Consider the following 19,434-nt stretch of genomic DNA (forward strand, 5'->3'; position numbering starts at 1 on the left):
AGAAGAACGGCTTCATCGGGCGTGGTCCAGCAGCTGCTGACCCCACCCTCCCAGAATCCTTTGGGGTTTCCTGGATTAGGACGCTATTGGCTCCCTGCCGTGCGCACCAGCCCCCCCCGCGCACACTCTGGAGCCACCCAGTAAAAAGCCAGCAGCCCGGTGGGAGCTGGAGACCCCACCTGTCTTCCGCGAGCCGGTTCTGCTGCCCCAGGGACGCCCGCTCGGCCCAACGTCCCCTCGACAGGAAGACGGCGCCGTTTCAAACGCCTCCGACAGCTCAAATCTCTTTCTTCGTCTACGTACTTTGTCTCTTCTACGTTTGGAGTTCTACTCCCTTAAAGGGATACTCTAGTTTTTGGGGAAATCTCAGTGGAGCTAGGCTAGTTGAACCCCTCCGCAGCCATACATTGTGCTAGCAGTTAGCATGCAGCCCATCAATATGTCAGTAGTGGACACACACACGGAGATGGACCTTCATGTCCGAATACGGGTAAGACAGACGGAAAGACAATTTCCCCAAAAATCGTCACATCCCTTTAAAAATCGAGATCCATCTTGTCATGGGCCTCGGTTCGATTCCCTCACGGAAGCCGTCCTCAGGAGGTTGAAGGACCCCGTCCCGACGGGCTCGACGCAAAGCGGCCGGAGGCTCTGACCCAAAGCGCCGTTCTGCCGAGAGGGGGAGGGGGCGGAGAGGGAATGCGCCCCTGAAATGGGATGGACCGCGCGGTTCCAAAATGTTCTAAAACAAGATGGCTGACATCTCTCCCGCAGCACAAACAGACACGCCCCGACGCCTTCCGTCTTTCTGGGACGAACCTACCTGGTTAGTCTCACACCTGCCCTGCTCCAACTAGTTTAGCGCCTAGTTGGAATTTGGGGGCGGAGTAAGTTTAAATTAGTCGTTTTAAAGACTCATTCCAGTATTAACCTCAAACTTTTCAAATTGGGGGGAACAACTTGAGACAGTAGAACTCAATCAAGACGGTTGTTAATAGTTCATAACGAACTTACAGGTGTGGAAATACTATCAAAGTACAATAAAATTCCACACATTCCATACACGCACTGATCTGCTTTGGTCGAACCTTTCACGGAAAAAAAAAAAGTGCAATTTAGAAATGCATCCAAAGTCACAATAAAATCAAATGTATTATTAAACGCTACCAACGAGGCCCCCTTTTCCTGCAGGTCGACAGCAGAGGTCAACGTCACCACCGGGTGAAAGATTGGGTTGGGGGGGGGGGGGGGGGGGGGGCACCTTCGGTCGGCCGGGAAAGGTCGCAAAGCGAGTTTTCCCCTCCGCCCCCAGGCGGACCGCGGGGGGGGGGGGGGGGCGGAGGCGGAGACGAGCAGCCTGTTCCTCCGCCCCGCCACCCGCCGTGAACGACACACGTCCCAGTCACGTCATCGCAGTCACAAAGGAAGCGTTCGCCTTGTGACAGGGCGACCACAGTCCAGTACCCAAACAGCAACGGCAGCTACTGATAGGTTTTATATTTATATTTATATATATATATTCATATATATATATACACATATATATATATATATATATATATATATCTCTCCTCTATTTGGGGAAACTATTCCACATATAACCAAAATATGATATTCAGAGTTGTCATCTTGCATGAGATGATAAAAAAAAAAAGTTTGAAGTTTTAAATGGAGAAGTGGGACCCTCGTCCCCCCCCCCCCGCTGACTCAAAGTCTTTGTTTGAAGCCTCTTAACAGTTCATGGTTTCCTCACTAAGTGGTACAAAAGGAGACATGCAGATTTACTTCCCACAAACAAACAGAAACAAACAAACGGTGCCCCCCCCCCCCCCCCTTGAGCCGAGGCCCCGAGGCCCCGACCCACGGGGGCCGGAAACCCACCTGAGCCGGACGCACCCGGAAAACAGATGTGCCGTCGTTACGGGGTTTGGGGGGGGTTCAGAAAGGTCTCCGGGTCCAGAAAGTCGTAGCCCTGGCGCGTTTGGGCTCCGGCCGTGTGCCCGATCACCGGCTGGACCCGCGCTCCGTGCTGAGCGGCAGATCCGCACGGAGAGGGGACTCAAAAGCGCGGAGTGGACTTTCACTTTACCGGACCCGGATCCTCCGCCTGCGTTCGGGAGCAGCGCCCCGCTTCTGAAAAGTCTGAAGCGTCGGGAACCGCCGACAGTAGAGATGCACAGATACCAACCCCCCCCGGAGTCGTGGGATTACCGAGTACCCCCTCTCGGGTACTCGCTGAAACAGAGTACTTATTCGAATACTGAAATGTTGTGCTTCAGTTCAGTACTACGTATTCACCGTTTCGTTTAAAGAAAGTCGGGTAAAACAGGAAACAGTCGATAAAACACCAAACAAGAAATCAATGCAGCTTGACCCAGTCGGCGTTGGTTATTTTCAGTTTCCGAGCTTATTATGGGAGTACCGGAGCAGGTACTGGTATCGGTGCATCCCCAAACAAACACTCTCAAGATACCTTTCGTTTGGAACTTCCTCGCATCACACTCCTCCTCGCCAGCGGGGGGGCGACTATGCCGGGAGCGGAGGGGAAGACAGGTGGTATCGACCACACACACACACACACAAATACACACACACACACACACACACGCCCCAAAAAAAAAATATTTTTTAAAAATTCCATCGCCATGAAAAACTAGAAAAAATAACCTAAATTAACAGAAAAGGACATTTAAAAAAAACAAAAAAAACCTTGGCGTTTGGGAACGACTCGTGCATGTGCTGTCCTTTAGGGTCAGAGTTCAAAGTTCATTTTGACGTGACAGGGGATTTTTTTTATCTTTGTTTATTTTTTCTCTATTTAACAGTCATTACTTATTCCAAAACAAAACCAAATCACCCCCAAAAATATCTCACTAGTATAAATATATCTTCCTTATATTTGTAATTTTTAATTTTTTTAAATTTTTTTTGCAAGGTGTCGACTTTGCAAATCCACCGCCGGCGTCTCTGATCGACGACCCGACGGAAGGTTCTAGTGTCCGAAGGAAACCCCCGCCCGCCGCTCCCAGAGGTCACGGAGGACGGTGAAGGAGCGTCGGGTGAGCGGAAGGATGGAGACCCGTCAGCCGAGCGGCCGGTGAACCGCTCGGTCGGCTGCTTGTGAGCTCCCCCGTTAGTGTTCCAGTCGGTCAGGAAACCGTGACGATAAAGCTTCCGGACCCACACCCTCCCATCGACAAGCCCGACCGGCCAGACTCTCTCATCGCTGATTGAAACAGTCAGTAAATGGATCAACCAGATATCCGGTCGGACTTCCACTCGAACGCCAAACAGTGGATCAGTCAGTCAGCTGAATCGGGCAGCCGGCCGGGCGCGGCTGCTCGCAGGAGCAGTAGTTTTCCTCGACATTGAGGCGCTGCAGCCATGTGGGGCAGCTGGGATTTGAGGCCCCTGGGAGGCACTGGGACTGGACCCCCCCAGGGGTGAGGGCTTGGACCCCAGTGTGCTATTGCACCAGAAGAAATGGAGGGAGGGGAGTAGTGTGTGTGTGTGTGTGTGTGTGTGTGTGTGTGTGTGTGTGTGTGGGAGGGGGGCTCCATCTGTATATTCTGATGCATAAGGTCTTCTTCAGGTCATCTTGAAGGCCGTCTGCGAGCCCTTAGTGTTTCCGTTTGTGTTCCGCACCAGTCCATTGAGGATGCAGACAGGAGGCGAGGAGGAGCGTCTCCAGCTGCCCAGATGAATCCGACATTAGCTTAAGGATGACTTTGAACGGCGACGCCCGGCTGTGATTCGCTGATCCAGGATTTAGTCTGCGCTAACGAGTAAATCTCCGAGCGATTAGTCCGATCCAGAATGGATCCAAAGATCTGAAGGAGAAGCGAGGCGGCTTACGGGGCCGTAGTGGTTTAAGGGGGCCGTGGTTACAGGAGGTAACCCGGGAGTTCACATGTTTAGATTCCGCAGCCGTGCGCATGACCGCAAGAGCCCCCCCAACCCCCGGCCGCCTGCCAGAGTGCCTTTGAGCAGGAGGGGGGGGGGGGGGCGGGGGGCGGCTCTCTCCAGTCCAGAGTGGTCGGGGGGGGGGGGGCTCGAGTCTTATAAGAGGGGGTCGGGGGGCAGCGTGTGCTGGATCTGCTGCGGCTGCAGCGGGGGCGGCAGCTGCAGGGGCAGCAGGGCCTCCACCATGTTGTGGCAGCGCGGCGGCGGCGTGCCCTCGCTGCTGGAGCTCTCCGCCACCTCGCCGCCGTAAAAGAAGTAGTCGCTCTGCAGGATGAAGGACTCCACCACCGCCTGGTTGAGCTTGGTGGTGGACAGCGTCTCCTTGTTCTCGAAGTCGGGGCGCATCAGCGTGGGCCAGAAGCAGATGGACAGGTTGTCGGCGGTCATCAGGGTGGTTTTACTCTGCTGGCTCACCCTAGAGGAGGACAGGAGAGACTTCAGGACGAGTAGAATGTGGGGAGGCAACGGTTCGGTGGGCTATATCACAGTTTTGGGGCCCTGGAAACGGTACGGTTTCACAATACAAAATAAAAAAAATAAAAAATAAAAAAAAACGGCACAACAGTTGATTTTGTGAAGAACAGTTATAAAAAGTATTTTTCGCACAAAAATAATAGTAAAATAAAACCCAGCGAGACTCTGTTCCCTCCGTTCCTACAAAAGAACCGTATCGTTCGTGAACGAACCGACACTAGTGTGAGTGGAGAGAGAGAGAGAGAGAGCGAGAGACCGTAATCAAGAGGGACACGACCACCCCAGGGGATATTTTCCGCCTGGACACCTTGATTGGTTGCACTCTTCACTACATTTCCATGTAAGTTTAATCTTGTGTTTCTGTGGAAAAGGCTGCGTAGCCACGCGGGCGCAGTTAGGAGAAAAAAGAAAATCAGTCAATAAATCGACCTCTTGCACGAAAATAGAGAAATGCTGCGCGGCTCCCCGTGGTCCCCGCACGGAAACCGGCGGAGCTGCAACAGCGGGTTCGATATGAAGCGTGGACGCGTGGCGCGCCCAGACCACGCGTCCGGGGGACTTCTGCCGTGATACCCAAATACCACGGTTGACGTGTATGCGTATCGAACCGCAGGGTGCGTCCCCAACGGTTCAATAACACACCACGTACCGTCGCACGCCGGGCACAACGCGTCACTGTTAAGTTTAGGTCTAAAAACCTGAGATGAAGCTTTATGAAACATTCAACTTTTGTTTATTTTTAGAAGGACAGCGGTGGAAGGAGTACTCAAAATGTTTACTTCAGAAAAAGTTCAAAATACCTTCATGCAATATTATCCTAGTAAAAGTACCACAATTGACATTTTTACTATGTACTTTTTCAAGTAAAAGTATATAAGTACTTGCTCTTGAATGTATTATAAGTGTTAAAAGTAAAAGTACTTGTCATAATAGGTAATACTGTACTGTTACTCTCTAGTGAGCTGCTGCCTCTGGACACGCGGCAGGTGTGTGTGGTACCTGTTCAGGTGTGTGTTACCTGTTCAGGTGTGTGATGATGAATTTGAACACCGCGTAGTTGACAGGAGGGAACTTGTCCACGATCTCTCTCAACACCTGGAGACGCTCGATGTAATCCACGATTTCTGTTCACACACGCAACAGGCTCGGCATTGTACTTTGTTTCTCGATAAGGAAATTACACACACACACACACACACACACACACACACACACACACACACACACACACACACACACACACACACACACACACACACACACACACACACACACACACACACACACACACACACACACACTCCTGTTGTAGGTCATCTATCATCTTAATGAACAGGGAGAGAAAACCTTTGACCCTGTAACGACCATCAGGGGTCAAAGGTGACCTGTCCCCACACACAGACAGACCTTCTCTTCTGGCTGCCTGACGCATAAAAGATGTTCAGCTTCTACAGGTTAAGGGTTCTGGTAACTATGACATTACACCAAAAGAATATCAACAACTCATTGTCACTGATTCACCAGATCATTATGATGTTGACAGAGAGCTGCTTATAGTTCTGCTCAGTGCGCAATGTGAGAAAACTCACTGTAATATGTGACATCACCAATACACAGCACACGTACGCACACACACGAACACACACACACACACACGAACACACACACGAACACACACACACAGCTAACAGCAGGCGTACTGTGATATGCAAAGTCACAACACTCAAATGTGTGACAGCAAGCTTTCCAAAGCCTCTTAACTGTGTGTGATGTGACATAGAGCTGTGTGTGGGTGGGTGTGTGTGTGTGTGTGTGTGTGTGTGTGTGTGTGTGTGTGTGTGTGTGTGTGTGTACTCACTGGCTGCCTCCACCAGCTCGGGGTGCAGGCTGTAAGGTATCAGAGGATCCGGCAGGTCAGCGAAGAAGGCTTTCAGGGCTCCAGCCACAGCGTTCACAGCTACATCCATCACCACAAAGTCTATACTGTGATCTGCAGACAGCAAGAGGAGACTTTTACTTTGACATCAAGTCTTGTATTGTGATCTGGAGACAGGAATATATATATATATATATATATATATATATATATATATATATATATATATATATATATATATATATATAAAAAGACATAAAAATAAAGTGAGAGTGAAGTGACAGCTATCTAACTGGATATGAAGAGACAGCCAGCTGAGCTGACACACACACACACACACACACACACACACACACACACACACACACACACACACACACACACACACACACACACACACACACACACACACACACACACACACACACACACACACACACACAGGAGTGGAGTGAGGAAGAGAGGGATGGGGAGGAGAGAGAGGAGGAGGAACGACCACCTCCTTTGATTATGACTCAGTCAGTCAAACAGCTCAGCGTGTTGTGACCTTGCGTGTGCGCTACCTTGATCAAACTGTTTCTGGATGTTGTCCTGGTCCGTCTTGTTCCCACTGACACGATAGAGACCCTCCGTGGTCAGACCTGCACACACGCACACACGCACAAACAGGGCTAATAAAGAACAAATCCATGTGAATGGTTTTGTTTAATGATGATTTCATCAGTAAAATTTATTGTGAAATATGAAGCTTTGAGCCTTGACAGAGTTATGTGGTGATAATTAACCAAAATGATCAGTGTACCCAGAGACATGCCATTTGAGTTTCAATGATCATGGAGCTGATATTCACCACTGATTCACACTCTGTTTAGGAATATTTTGGCACACCAGGGTTTCTACACTAACACCGTGACATTTGACCGAGCTCAGCAGGGCCGACTATAACTACAACCCAACGAGAACGCTGACCCGTGACCTCGGGCAAGGTGTGGCCCAAATGTCCTCTGTACTGTCCTGCTGAGGACAGTTGTGCCAACAGGATACACCCACCCCATCACACACACACACACACACACACACACACACACACACACACACACACACACACACACACACACACACACAGGAAGGAAGTTAGAGTGGAGCTAATCCCTGCATGTTTGGATTTGATCAGACCTCACCCTACTGTGATATGATCTAGAAGGCGCGCGCACGCACACACACGCACGCACACAGCTAGGTTAAAGGAAGCCAGGTGCCTGGCTATAGCAAAAGGATGGCGTGAGCAGCTTTAACCTTAAGAAAAGCAAAGTGGTAATAAGTTCTTCACCAATGCAGTCAAGAGCCCTGTAGACACACATACACAGCAACTGCTCCTCTGATGGTGTGCTGATTTAATGACCACCACAGCCCTGAGTCAACGGCAGAAATCAATTGTGTGTTTCTTGCCATCTTCAGTGAAACGCTTGTCTCAAATGACGTGGAGATTCTTTTGTGCTCGACGGTGTGTTGAATCATTAAGTGTCAAAACGATCTTTTTCTGTCCGTTAGAGCAGCATTCAACCTACCTGTATCCGTGTCTGCGTCTATTTAAAAAGGTGCATATTAAAGGTGTTAAATATGACATATAAATGGTTGAATGTAGGATTTGATGTTAAATAAAGATGACTCCCCGTTCAAAGATGAGGTCCTCGTCACCAAGATGGAGCCCCAGCGAAACGTGTTTCACTCCGTCTCCGTCATAATGACGCTACCGCCGTCACCGCAACTGACAAAATGTATTTGGCTTAAGTCTCTTTTGGTTAAAGCCAAACGTGGAGGGAGATTTACACACTAACATTTCAGGAGCCGAGTTAATTTTTTTTCCACCTCCTGAGGAAGAGAAGCTGAACGCGGAGGCACCAGACGCGCTCCCTGTGGGACGCCTTTTACCCACACACTTCGTTCCTGCGGCTCATTAAAACGAGACTCGTCCCGCGACTTAATTTGACATATTTTTCTTTCATCAGGAGGATTTGTGGCGCGGGAAGGCAACCGGCACACGGACGGAGAGAAGGGGAGGGGGGAAAAAAAAAAAAAAAAAAAAAAAAAAAAAGAGTAAAAAAAGATGAAGAGGAGGACGTGAAAAAAAGAGCAGCCGGGAGAAAAGCGATTTGAGGTTTGCGTTTGAGAGTTTATATTTTTATAAAACACTTTGAGGTTTTTTTACGATGGAGAAATGGACGAGACGGAACGGCGGAGGGATGAGATAGGGGGATGAACCCGGTACAAACATGGAGGACTGAGCGACAGGATGAAGGAGGGGCGACCAGTCGGGGAAGCGGAGGAGGGTTTGGCTCGGGTGGAGAGTGGCAGAGGGTGCGGAGAGGTGGACGGGTGGAGGGGAGAGGAGGTGGTTTTATCGGACGAGTGCAGCGGGCAGCGGAACGGCAGCTCAACCGGCCATTTACATAAACGCCTCCTCTCCTCCTTCACTTCCCCCGTTATCCCCCCTCTTCCCTCACTCCGTCCATCTTTGTCCGATTCCCTCCATCTTTCTGTCCTGATAACTGCGGGTCGTCTAGTGGGCAGAAGGTTGCTGGTTCGATCCTCCTGGTAGCGTGCAGATGTGTCCTTGAGCAAGACACTTAACCCCCTAACTGCTCCCCGGGCGTCGCTATACAGCAGCCACTGCTCCAAGATACCTCAGTTACTAGGACGGTGAATGCAGAGAAATTGCAAATTTCCCCGTTGGTCTGATCAAGGTTTATAAAAAAATACTAATGGTGACAAAATACACCTGCAGTTTTATCACAACTGAGTTTGACATTCATTTGAGTAAAGCTGGAATAAAATATATAGGTATTACTCACTGTATATTTCAGACATTTTTCTCAAGCCGAATGTATCCATGGTGATCAGGTACCCATCAATAATACGATGTTATCGTGATTCTATTACAGTGAATATTCCATTATGTTGAGATGATTATTATTAAAAGCCATTTAGTGTGCTGGCAGCACGCACTGTACTCAGGTTTGCGTGGAAAGCGCTCACGTGTGTGAGGCAGTTGACCATGACGCCGCCTGAATGCCGGACATCTGCTGCACACACACACACCCACACACACACACACCCACCCACCTCCCGGTCGTGTCCGACACACGAGAGACAGATGGGCTGGTTTTATAAATATAGTCATCGGGCTGAAACTACTGTACTGCTCCATTTACTGACCTACACACACACACGCACGATTAGTCACTCACTCTGCTGTGCTCCCATTTAAAGGCGTGGTAGATTGGATCTGTGGTAGATGGATCATTTCAAATCAGGATATTTCTTTAACCTTTGTTTAGTCTCACTGACACAAATACTCGCAACTCTCACACACACACACACACACACACACACACACACACACACACACACACACACACACACACACACACACACACACACACACACACACACACACACACACACACACACACACACACACACACACACAAAAGGAAAAACATCTGCTGATTCACATTCAGCATGCTGACACATGCGTCAAGGTTAAAAACAATTATTTTCTCATGTACAAGGTGATATTAAAGTTAATGAACAAATGGGAGAGAAAAAGAGAGGAAGGGAAAGGTGTGGTTTAAATTCCTGCTCAAGCGTCCGTCCACGTTCGGCATTTCCCCTGATACAGCAGCTAATCCCTCATCAAAGAAATGTTCAAATTAATGTTCACTCCTACCGTCGCTTCAGCAATCAGTAAATTTTAGAGTACAGGAAATGACAATGGCAATGATTACTGCCAATTCTCTCAAAACCTGGCTGTGCAATTATATAACTGCAATACCACTGTACATACTACATAACATAACATATTTATTTAATATATTTGTCTATTTCTGTTTTTTTTTTTTTTTTCTTTTCAATTTACTTATTCTCCATAATAATTGTATTATTCTTCTTCTTTTCCAGGTTATTAAGCTTTTTAAAATGCCATAACGCAACAATAAGCACCACGGCAAATTCCTTGTATATGTAAATGCACCTGGTGGATAAACTCATTCTGATTCTGAATGCAACCCATCTCCCTCTCTGTGGGAAAGTTGGCCATTTGGCTTAATTGCAGCAACTTTCTCGCATTAAGCGTCCAATTGAACAAACTTAAAACACGCTGCCCTGGGGAGACAGAGCCTACGTCGGTGGCAACAATCACAAAGAAACTCAGCATTTTCTGGCTTCCCTCTAGTATCCCTGTCTGCGGACGAGCAGAATGTGAGTAAAGAACAGAAAGACGGGGGGGAGTGTGCTCGGGGGAAGGAAGGAAAACTGTGTGTCTGGTGGGGGTAAGAGCTCCTGCTCCACCTCTTCAGTAGAGGCAGAGAAAGAGCAGAAGAGAGAATTTACCTAATGCTAAGATGTAGCTGTATGACGCACGCACGCACGCCTTGAGCTTGTGACATTTAAAAGATACTTTGCAAGCGGTGACAAATGACTCACAAGTCAAATTTCGCAAGTATCCAATTCCGATAAAGGATAATAAAAGTACTTATTATTAGGGGTTCAGCCGCAGGGCTGGATCCCTATTGTTATTGCTCACTGTTTTTATTTTTATTCTCTGCATTTTTTGGGCTTAAGGTATCTGAGACACGATAACGGCAGGACGTACAGACATGGCTGAGGTCTCGTTAGAAGCGGGACGTTGCAGACATCTTGTCTGTAGGGGCTGCAAAACAGTCCAAAACATATTTCGCGTTTGTGACCTCACACACGGAGTTCGAGCAACGGGTCCGAGTCGCGTCGTGTTTTACTTTAGTCCCAAAAGTTAAAAAAGTGGATGAAATGTCTGCGAGGGTCATGCAGCGTTGAATCCGTTTGAATGGAAGCGTGTTGTTGGGAACTTCCACACGGAGCGATTTCCTTCCACAGAGACACCATGAGGCAAGACTCAGACTCACAGACTCCTTCTCATTTTTAGGATAAAGTCACAACACACAACAAGTGTCCTTGTAGTAGTAATTCTGCGTGTCACCAGGACTCTAAAAACAGCGGGTCAGTACGTCAGCCGACGCTGCATTTAATGGCAACTCCCAACATTGTAACTCCTTTTAGCAGTAATGCTGATGTGAAGAGGAGCGACAGCACGAACTGATGCTACGCTCCAAGGGAACTCCAACATTGCTCAGTGGTGTTGATATGAAGTGGTGGTGTGTTTTACGGGAAATTGGAAAACTGTAATTCTTATCTGACACGACTAAGCTGGACCCCGTGTGTTGCTGCCTGCAGCTAGATGTATTTTTATTGTTATTAATTATTATGATAATACAAATTATTGTATTATTTATTATCCCGCGCTGATAACACTGCTCTGCTGAGGCGATTCCACAGCGTTCCATCTGTCACTGACAACCATCCCACCAGCTGATCGCTTATTGATCGGGGCCCTCAGGGAGCTTTCCATCGGGCGTGACGTCAGCCCACCCGCCGCAGGACGAGTGGGCTGAACCACTGTGTAAAAACGTCCCACTTCAAAAGACTCACAGTATATTTGTCAATGCTTTTGCGAAATAGATGGACAGCAGATCGTGTTCCTGTAAAGTTCTCTTCAGAAATGCATTTTGGATCCCGTCATAGGAATGAATGAAGCTCTTTTCTGTGTGAATGAGTGAAACAGGGACTTGAGCAGGAGGACGGACGGAGCAGAGAGAGGAGAGTGTCGTCAGGTGTTTTTCTGGTCCTCACTTGGTCCTGCGTTGACTCTCTCCTCACCTGATCAAAAACCATGGACATTTTTATTTTTAATATATCCTCTCTGTCTATTCTTGATATAATTAAAATCCCAAATTTTGCATTTATATAAGGGCTGGACGTTGACCAGGATCTCACAATTGGATTTGATTTTGATCAAAAGGGTCACGACTCAATTCAATCTCATATTGATTAAATGGCTCATTATATGATTCTATAGTCATACACTGACATTTTATATATAATGACAATTGTTGACTTTTCAGTGCATCATCTGATGTGCATTACAAAAACATTACACAGAACAAATTGAGTCCGATACTCTACTTTACATTCTCTCATATCCCATGGCACGTAGAAGACCCCTCTCTCTCTCTCAGCAGGCAGCCCAGATCAGCGCTCAAAGCTGCCTGAATCCAGCCAATAAACAGCTTTGTAGCAGCGCTTTGTAGCCCCGCTGGTGGACACGACGTGGGGATTTCAGAACCTGAAGGTGGATTAAACCCAGTTCACTGGAGGTTCGTCCTGAGCAGAAGCCCAACCAGAGAGACCACTGACCAGAAGATAAACCGCTCGGCAGCACAGAAACCAGGTATCCATAGTCTGATATCTGAAGGAACACAAACGTTCCAATGTGCAGGGGTTAAACATGGACGCGTCTCGCATTTAACAGCTTGGATTCTGAAGCAAGCGAATAGAAAGAAAACTCAACCTCTCTCTCTCTCTCTCTCTCCCTCCCTCCCTCCCTCCCGACAGGCAAGTAGACGTGTTACCTCGTCCTCCCAGACACATGACCTCCCTTCAACAGAGAGGACTGGTGTCCTCCACTCTGGCATCGACTTAAAAACATTAAGTTGTTATTGTGCAGTTCAGGGATTTGATTAAGGCTGCCCCCTGAAAGTCGACCAGTCTAATCAGCTGGAAACCCTTCAGTTGACTGAGATTCTTCGAGTCGGGCAGTCATTCATTGTCCCCCCCCCCCCCAGTCAGTGTGCGTGACAATAACAGGAAAAAACAGATAAGAGCTTACAGAATGCACAGGGATGACATTTCAATGGAGAATTATTTCAATGGAGAATTATAAATACGGGGAATCATAAACAAATTTTTATATTTGTGAATCATCTGCACCCGAACACATAAACAAACACGGCTCTCCGTGCAGCCCGATCGCAGAGATCAACACACAGAGCCGTGCCCCGTTCCTCCAAATAAAACAACTTAAAACAGTGTGGGGACGGGGTACGACTCGTAAAGATTATTTTCTGCGCGCAACGCATAGCGAGCGGGTGATCGGGGGGAGAGTCACAGAGAAAGTGTCCCCATTACGCACCGCTTCCTTCGTTCTCGTTCCATACGTCCTTGTTTCCTTCCACAAGCAGACGTCAAATAGAATAACCTACGTCACAAATGAAAACACACTGGGAGGCCGATCGCGGGCCCCCCACAGCTAGCCCGCGCATCGTTGGTACCGTGGGAGAGGGAGACGGGTGTGCAAAATGTGCCCCAATCGCTCCCTCTCCACGCCCCGCCTTGGGGGGCGTGGAGAGGAATGCCCCCGGGATGCCCCCTATTCTCACCTATAGGAAGAGCAGAGCCGACCCGGCCCGGTTTATATTTAAGGATATACAGTATATCAAAGTAAAAAATAATAATGTCCTCTATATAATGATAGAATTATTTCTTTCAGCACAAGTGTCAAGGAGAAAAGAGGACGAGGAGCTCTGACGTGGTGACCTTCGCTTCCCGTGAGAATCCTGTCCTGGAGCAAGGCAGCACTCTGGAGCATCGACCTGACCCCAGGTCATACGGAGGCTGCAGCTTGCTGCCTGGAAAGGTAAGAAGGTCAGGAGCCAGCACGCACGCACCCACAAACGGATGACAAATATAGACACAAGCCTGCTACCTCTTGAACAAGCAATAACCGTACGCTCAAGCAGCAGAGAGCAGTACTTCTCGCTCACAGCAGAAGCCATCATCACTGTTGCTTCTGTTGCTTGTTGTGGCCGTTCCTCCCCAACTCATCGCTTAATGCAAATACATTTATTTTCAAGTCACACGTTATTTATTTATATTTATTCCTATTTGTTTATAAAATATAAAGTGACATAATACATTAATGTATGCAACATTACCCACCGCTCCTGCTCCTCTCTTTCCCTCGCTTCCCGTATGTGTCCCTTCCATTTTCTCTTGCGCCCCTCAACTTATAATGAAAAAAATACAATAACAAAACACTGCAGCCTTCTATCTCTCACCTTGAAGATGTATGTGAGTGTGTAAATGTATAAGTAAAATATTTATGATATAGATATTATATTTATTACCGGTATATGTATTATATACAGTTTACATGTTATACCTTGCATTAACTTCTGCCAGGTATAGAATATTCCTATGCGTTCCGACCATGGGATCTGTGCTCCATGACATCATACGGAGTCCATGGAAAATACTTTTAATCAAACTGTATGGAAGTACAGTCTCCATGACAAATTAACTTCCACAGAGATCGAACTTGGACTTTCACATTTTTACTTCAGTGGATCATATAATCCACCTCGCCAGGGATCCCAACTACCTCCCAAATCTTCTTCCACACATTGTTTTGTTTTTTTTATTACGTCTTTGTAAATGTACAGTCACATCGTAAAGTACAGGGAAACCGGCTCCCGCAACAATAAGCTTCTCCATTTTGGGAACAAAGGTTTGGTAGGAACCCAAGTCAAGGGTTTGTTCAGGGCTCTATTGGCGGACGGGCCAGCAGAAATGCATCATCCCTGTTTTGTGTCCAAGCTAATTAGCATAAAGCTGAAATCCATTCAACATTCTCCCATCCCCTATTCTCAGAGAATGCATCAAAACACACACACACACACACACACACACACACACACACACACACACACACACACACACACACACACACACACACACACACACACACACACACACACACACACACACACACACACACACACACACTAAACAGTACACCGTTATGCCATCCCTAAGACACACACAGTTTTTCTTTCCGGGACGCAGATGATGAATTGGGTCGGTCATAGCAACCTCTCACGTTAAAAGGTCTGTTCGCCGCCTGGAGGGTCCAGCCGTACTGTACCACCCTGTACTCTTATATAACGGAACACACCCACAGCCATGTCGCCAAGCCGGATGAGACCAGTCTTCGGCGGGTACGACTGAAATTGTGAGCAGGTTGGAACCACAGCTCATCACTAGTGAAAACGACACATAGCAAAGAGCCTCTAAACCCACGTGGCTCAGTTTCTCGCACCGCAACGCCTTTTTCTGACAAAATGTTTGGATGTTGTCGAGGCATCGTCTGTTTAGTTGCTCCACAAACGCACTGTGGTACAACCACTCCAACCAAGCGACCAGAAGCTGCTCACATGAAAACGCAAAGCATTGTGGGACAAAGTGGTGTCCTCAAAACCCTAGCAGAATACTCCCTACAGAACCAGTAACAAGAGAAAACTGCGTGGAACTGGAATTAGTGAACTAATTAGTGATGAGGGGCTCCAACTTCGTCAGAGCTCATCTGACTGCTGTTTGAAGTATGTCCTGGAAATGGGGCTTATGATGATTTATTTCTTCTTTTTGAGGATTTCTCCAGACGGGGAGAAAAGCACCGGACGTGGTCAAAGTGGCATAAAAAGCAGAATACCAGTTCCTATTAGTGTGCGCTTTGAATTATGCTTTCTCAGCTCATTCAATTTGTTAGATAAAAGGACAAAAAATAAATAAAAATAAAAATCGTCAATTGCCAATATACAGTATATTCGTCCAATCGCCAAAGCCTAGTCTGCAGAGTGGCAGCCTCTGCAGACACATCTGAGCACCTCCCCCAAAAAAGTAACTGTCTGTAGGGCTACGCAAGGCCGCAAGACCTGTGAGTGTTGTGGTCTTCCTGTTTCCCACTATGTTGTTTCCTGCTAAAGGTTGGAGGGATACTAGCTGGAGGGTGCAAATATGGCCATTTGAACAACATCTCATCACCAAATGATAAACAAGTCTCATATATCGCATTGAAATATCACCTTGGTCTATGTACAAAATCCCATCACCGCTGTACTTTGACGCAGAAATATATTCTAGCCTTAAGAAGGCAGCTAAATCCAAGACGAAAACGGAACCAAAACATCCATAAAGACAATCCTAAGCATCCTGCAGCACAACTAAAAGAGGTAGCTTCCAGCGGAAAATGTTTAAGGCCTTATTACGTGGTTATGAAAGAGAATTACACCACCAGCAGGTGTTATAAATATCCTCTGTGCATCTGGTGAATAATAACATCCAGGAGCGGGTTGGAGTGACACTAACACCAACTTAATCTCCGGGAGAGCTTCACAGCGCCAACATTCAAACCTGTGATGCACAGCGAGCGGGAAACACAACACACACACACACACACACACACACACACACACACACACACACACACACACACACACACACACACACACACACACACACACTGTAACTATGGATGTGTTAATACCATTGTTTTCAGAGAATGAAAAATACACGGGGTTGACTGTGAGTACCAGTACTTATACTCTTCAAAATTCTGAGAATATTCACCATGCTGATTTGAAGAAAAATCCGGTATTGAAGAAACAGTGAAAGACTGTTTTCCAAAAAAAAAAAAAAAAAAAAAATGCATATGGAGGACAAGAACACATTTTTACAAATACACAAGCACTTTATCAGACCTGAAAACAGCATTGGTACATGTCCCTATGTAACACAAAAATACATGGACACACATGCAGAAATGCACAGAAACACCAAACAAAACACAGACTTGCAAGGTGCACAGTGCCGCACATCCAAACACAGAGTAGGATGCGCAGAGCTTTGGGATTAGTCCTAAATACGGCTGGCTGGCAGACAGCGCTGGGCGACTGAGGAACCAGCGCAGTATCAGAACACAATGTTTTCCCAGAGGATTTAACAAGGGAAAACAAGCTGCACTACTACTGTCTGCCGTCGCCAGGAGGAAAATATACAGCCAGCCACAGAGAGGGAGGAAAGGGGGAGAGAAAAAGTCAGAGCAGAGAGTGATAGATAACGTGTACGCACGGTTCTGCAGCTCCGATCAGAGCGATCTGTTCTCCAAAAAAAGCAAATAAAAACTCTAGATTTGATTTACTCCGTTTCCTGCTGCTGCTCTGCTGTGGAGCAGATGGCCGATCGCTCCTGAAAAAATCCTGCCCGTGTTCCAACGGCCCGGTGGCAAATGCCCCGCGGCCCGGCACGGTCCGCAAGCCGGTGGTTGGGACTGCATTAGCGGACATTCCGTTGGTGACGGTCGGGTTTATTTCCCACTTTCATCACCACATCTGTGGAATTACTGAACATTCTGGCCACAGGCTCAGCACTCTGCCTTGTACACAGTGAAAGAGCGGAGGAGAGGGAGACGCTGGACGTTCAGGGTGACTTGGAACGCTGACTTGGCACCGTTACCGGGAAAACATTTCACTGTGCAACAAAGTGGATCAACTTATGTTGAACTTTATCGTTCATCACATGTGAATTGATTGGCTAATGTCAGCCAAAACATTTATAATCAGTTATTAATTTAGAAAAGAAATACACAATCAAACGGCAATTTCAGCATTTTAATATTTTTGACTTTTGATCAGATTTTTTTTAAATATTCAAATGATATTCGAATTACGTTCCTGCAGCCCTAATAAGATAAATACATAGGATATATGTAATATCCATAGGCATTAGGATCAATGGATAACTACAAAGACTAAAATTAAAACATAGAGAAGGATAGATAGACAGATGAGAAAAACAAACAGAAGGAGAATGATGAGTGCAGGTATCGGGCAAGGGCGGCAGAATGGTCGAGGAAAAAACAGCAGGGGTGGAGAACAGTGGGAAGGAGGGATGAGCGTTAAAACTGTAAAAATGTGTTCTCTCTCCAGACAGCGACCATGACAGGAAGTTATCAATTAAACAACCAATGAGCCGCTTTGTTTCAGGGAAGCACAGAGCTGGATCTGACCCCAAGCTAAACCTGGATCTGCAGCGACAACACCAGCGTGACATCAGCAGAGCTTTTACACAAACATCTGGGCAGGACGCCAGACACTTACCCAGCATGCACCGGGGCCTGCGTAGCAGACTGCAGCAACAAGTCGGAACAGGCTGTTTCTGGTGTAACAGCGTAATGCTGCTGCACCGACAGAGCGACTGAACTTTCAAAAGAAAAACTGATGGGTCAACTAACAGTGATCTTTAACCTTTCTCACATCCACGATCCTCAGTTTGATCCGCATTAGGCCACAGAGCCCATTTTATCAGAATTTGTCTCTGAGATCCAATCTGAGCAGATTTTCTACTGTTGATTTACCCACGGATAACAATGAAACTAGGATCAGTGAGTCAGTCAGTCAGCATTCTCGAATGGTGCAAACATCTTGTAAATGAAATACGAGTGAATAGTTTCTATTAGCAATTTGTTGGGGCCACTCGGGCACCTCTGGAAGGACCCCTGAGGATACCCAGAGCCCAGGTTGATAACCATCGGGCAAACAGACCAACTTGAAATGACTGACTGGCTGGCTGGCTAGCTGGCTGGTTATAGTTCTACACAACATGCAAGGTCACCCGACAATGAAGTGATCTCAGTTTATTATACCCCACCCTCACCCAGACACAGGCACCCACCCACAACCACATACACACACAGAGTCAATCTTTCATCACATCAGGCATTCCAGACACGGCGATGTAAACACTCTTTTCTACACACTTCACAGAGCACTTCACACACTGTGGCCGAATTCCAAATGATATGGTCCATCCATTCGCTACACACTGCCAAGTGAACTGCAGCCGAAATGCCACCGCCTAAAATGCCCTTCGTCATCAAATGCAGCCATCAAACGTGTAGATTGTGTGAGACAGCAACTGGTAAACACAACAGAGTCGATTGCTCTATGGCAAGTGAAACAAATGATGAATCTATAATAAACTGTAATAATAATAATGTCTGTAATTGGAATGAAAACTTAATAAATGTCACTGGATTTAAACTTCATGAGGTCTTTTGCTCAATTTATTAATTAATTGAATGACGTTGTTGTACAAATGCAAAAGGTGGGTCCTCCAATGAACTCAAGGATAAGCTAGAAGTCTCACAATGCATAGTGGGTACAATGCACTGTGACTATGGGATGTACACTGAAAAGTGGACTTTGTCACCCACTACGGTTTAGAAGGACACGCCCCGTGAAGTGCACTTCACCATGATCTACAGGACACTTGAAATGTACACCGTGTCCCCGTAGGTGGTGTTGTATGGTTTTAACGGGCTGATGATCAGTAAGAGTGACCTGGTGCATTGA

General features: G+C 47.0%; 1 protein-coding gene across 2 annotated transcripts in view; it reads right to left on the reverse strand.

Moving 5' to 3' along the window:
- Positions 1 to 1,731: 1,731 nt before the first annotated feature.
- The window catches only part of arhgap5 (Rho GTPase activating protein 5), a 30,887-nt gene continuing 13,184 nt past the window's right edge, over positions 1,732 to 19,434 (reverse strand). For both annotated transcript variants that reach the window (XM_080012114.1, XM_080012115.1), the window contains exons 4-7: positions 6,877 to 6,954; positions 6,296 to 6,427; positions 5,456 to 5,561; positions 1,732 to 4,378 (exon numbers count right to left, since the gene is read on the reverse strand). In XM_080012114.1, the coding sequence (XP_079868240.1) occupies positions 4,060 to 4,378; positions 5,456 to 5,561; positions 6,296 to 6,427; positions 6,877 to 6,954 (635 nt within the window). In that variant the 3' untranslated portion in view covers positions 1,732 to 4,059. The remainder of the gene's footprint in view (positions 4,379 to 5,455; positions 5,562 to 6,295; positions 6,428 to 6,876; positions 6,955 to 19,434) is intronic.

This window comes from Zeus faber (genome assembly GCF_960531495.2).
Source record: "Zeus faber genome assembly, chromosome: 13".
NCBI classification, from domain to species: Eukaryota; Metazoa; Chordata; class Actinopteri; order Zeiformes; family Zeidae; genus Zeus; species Zeus faber.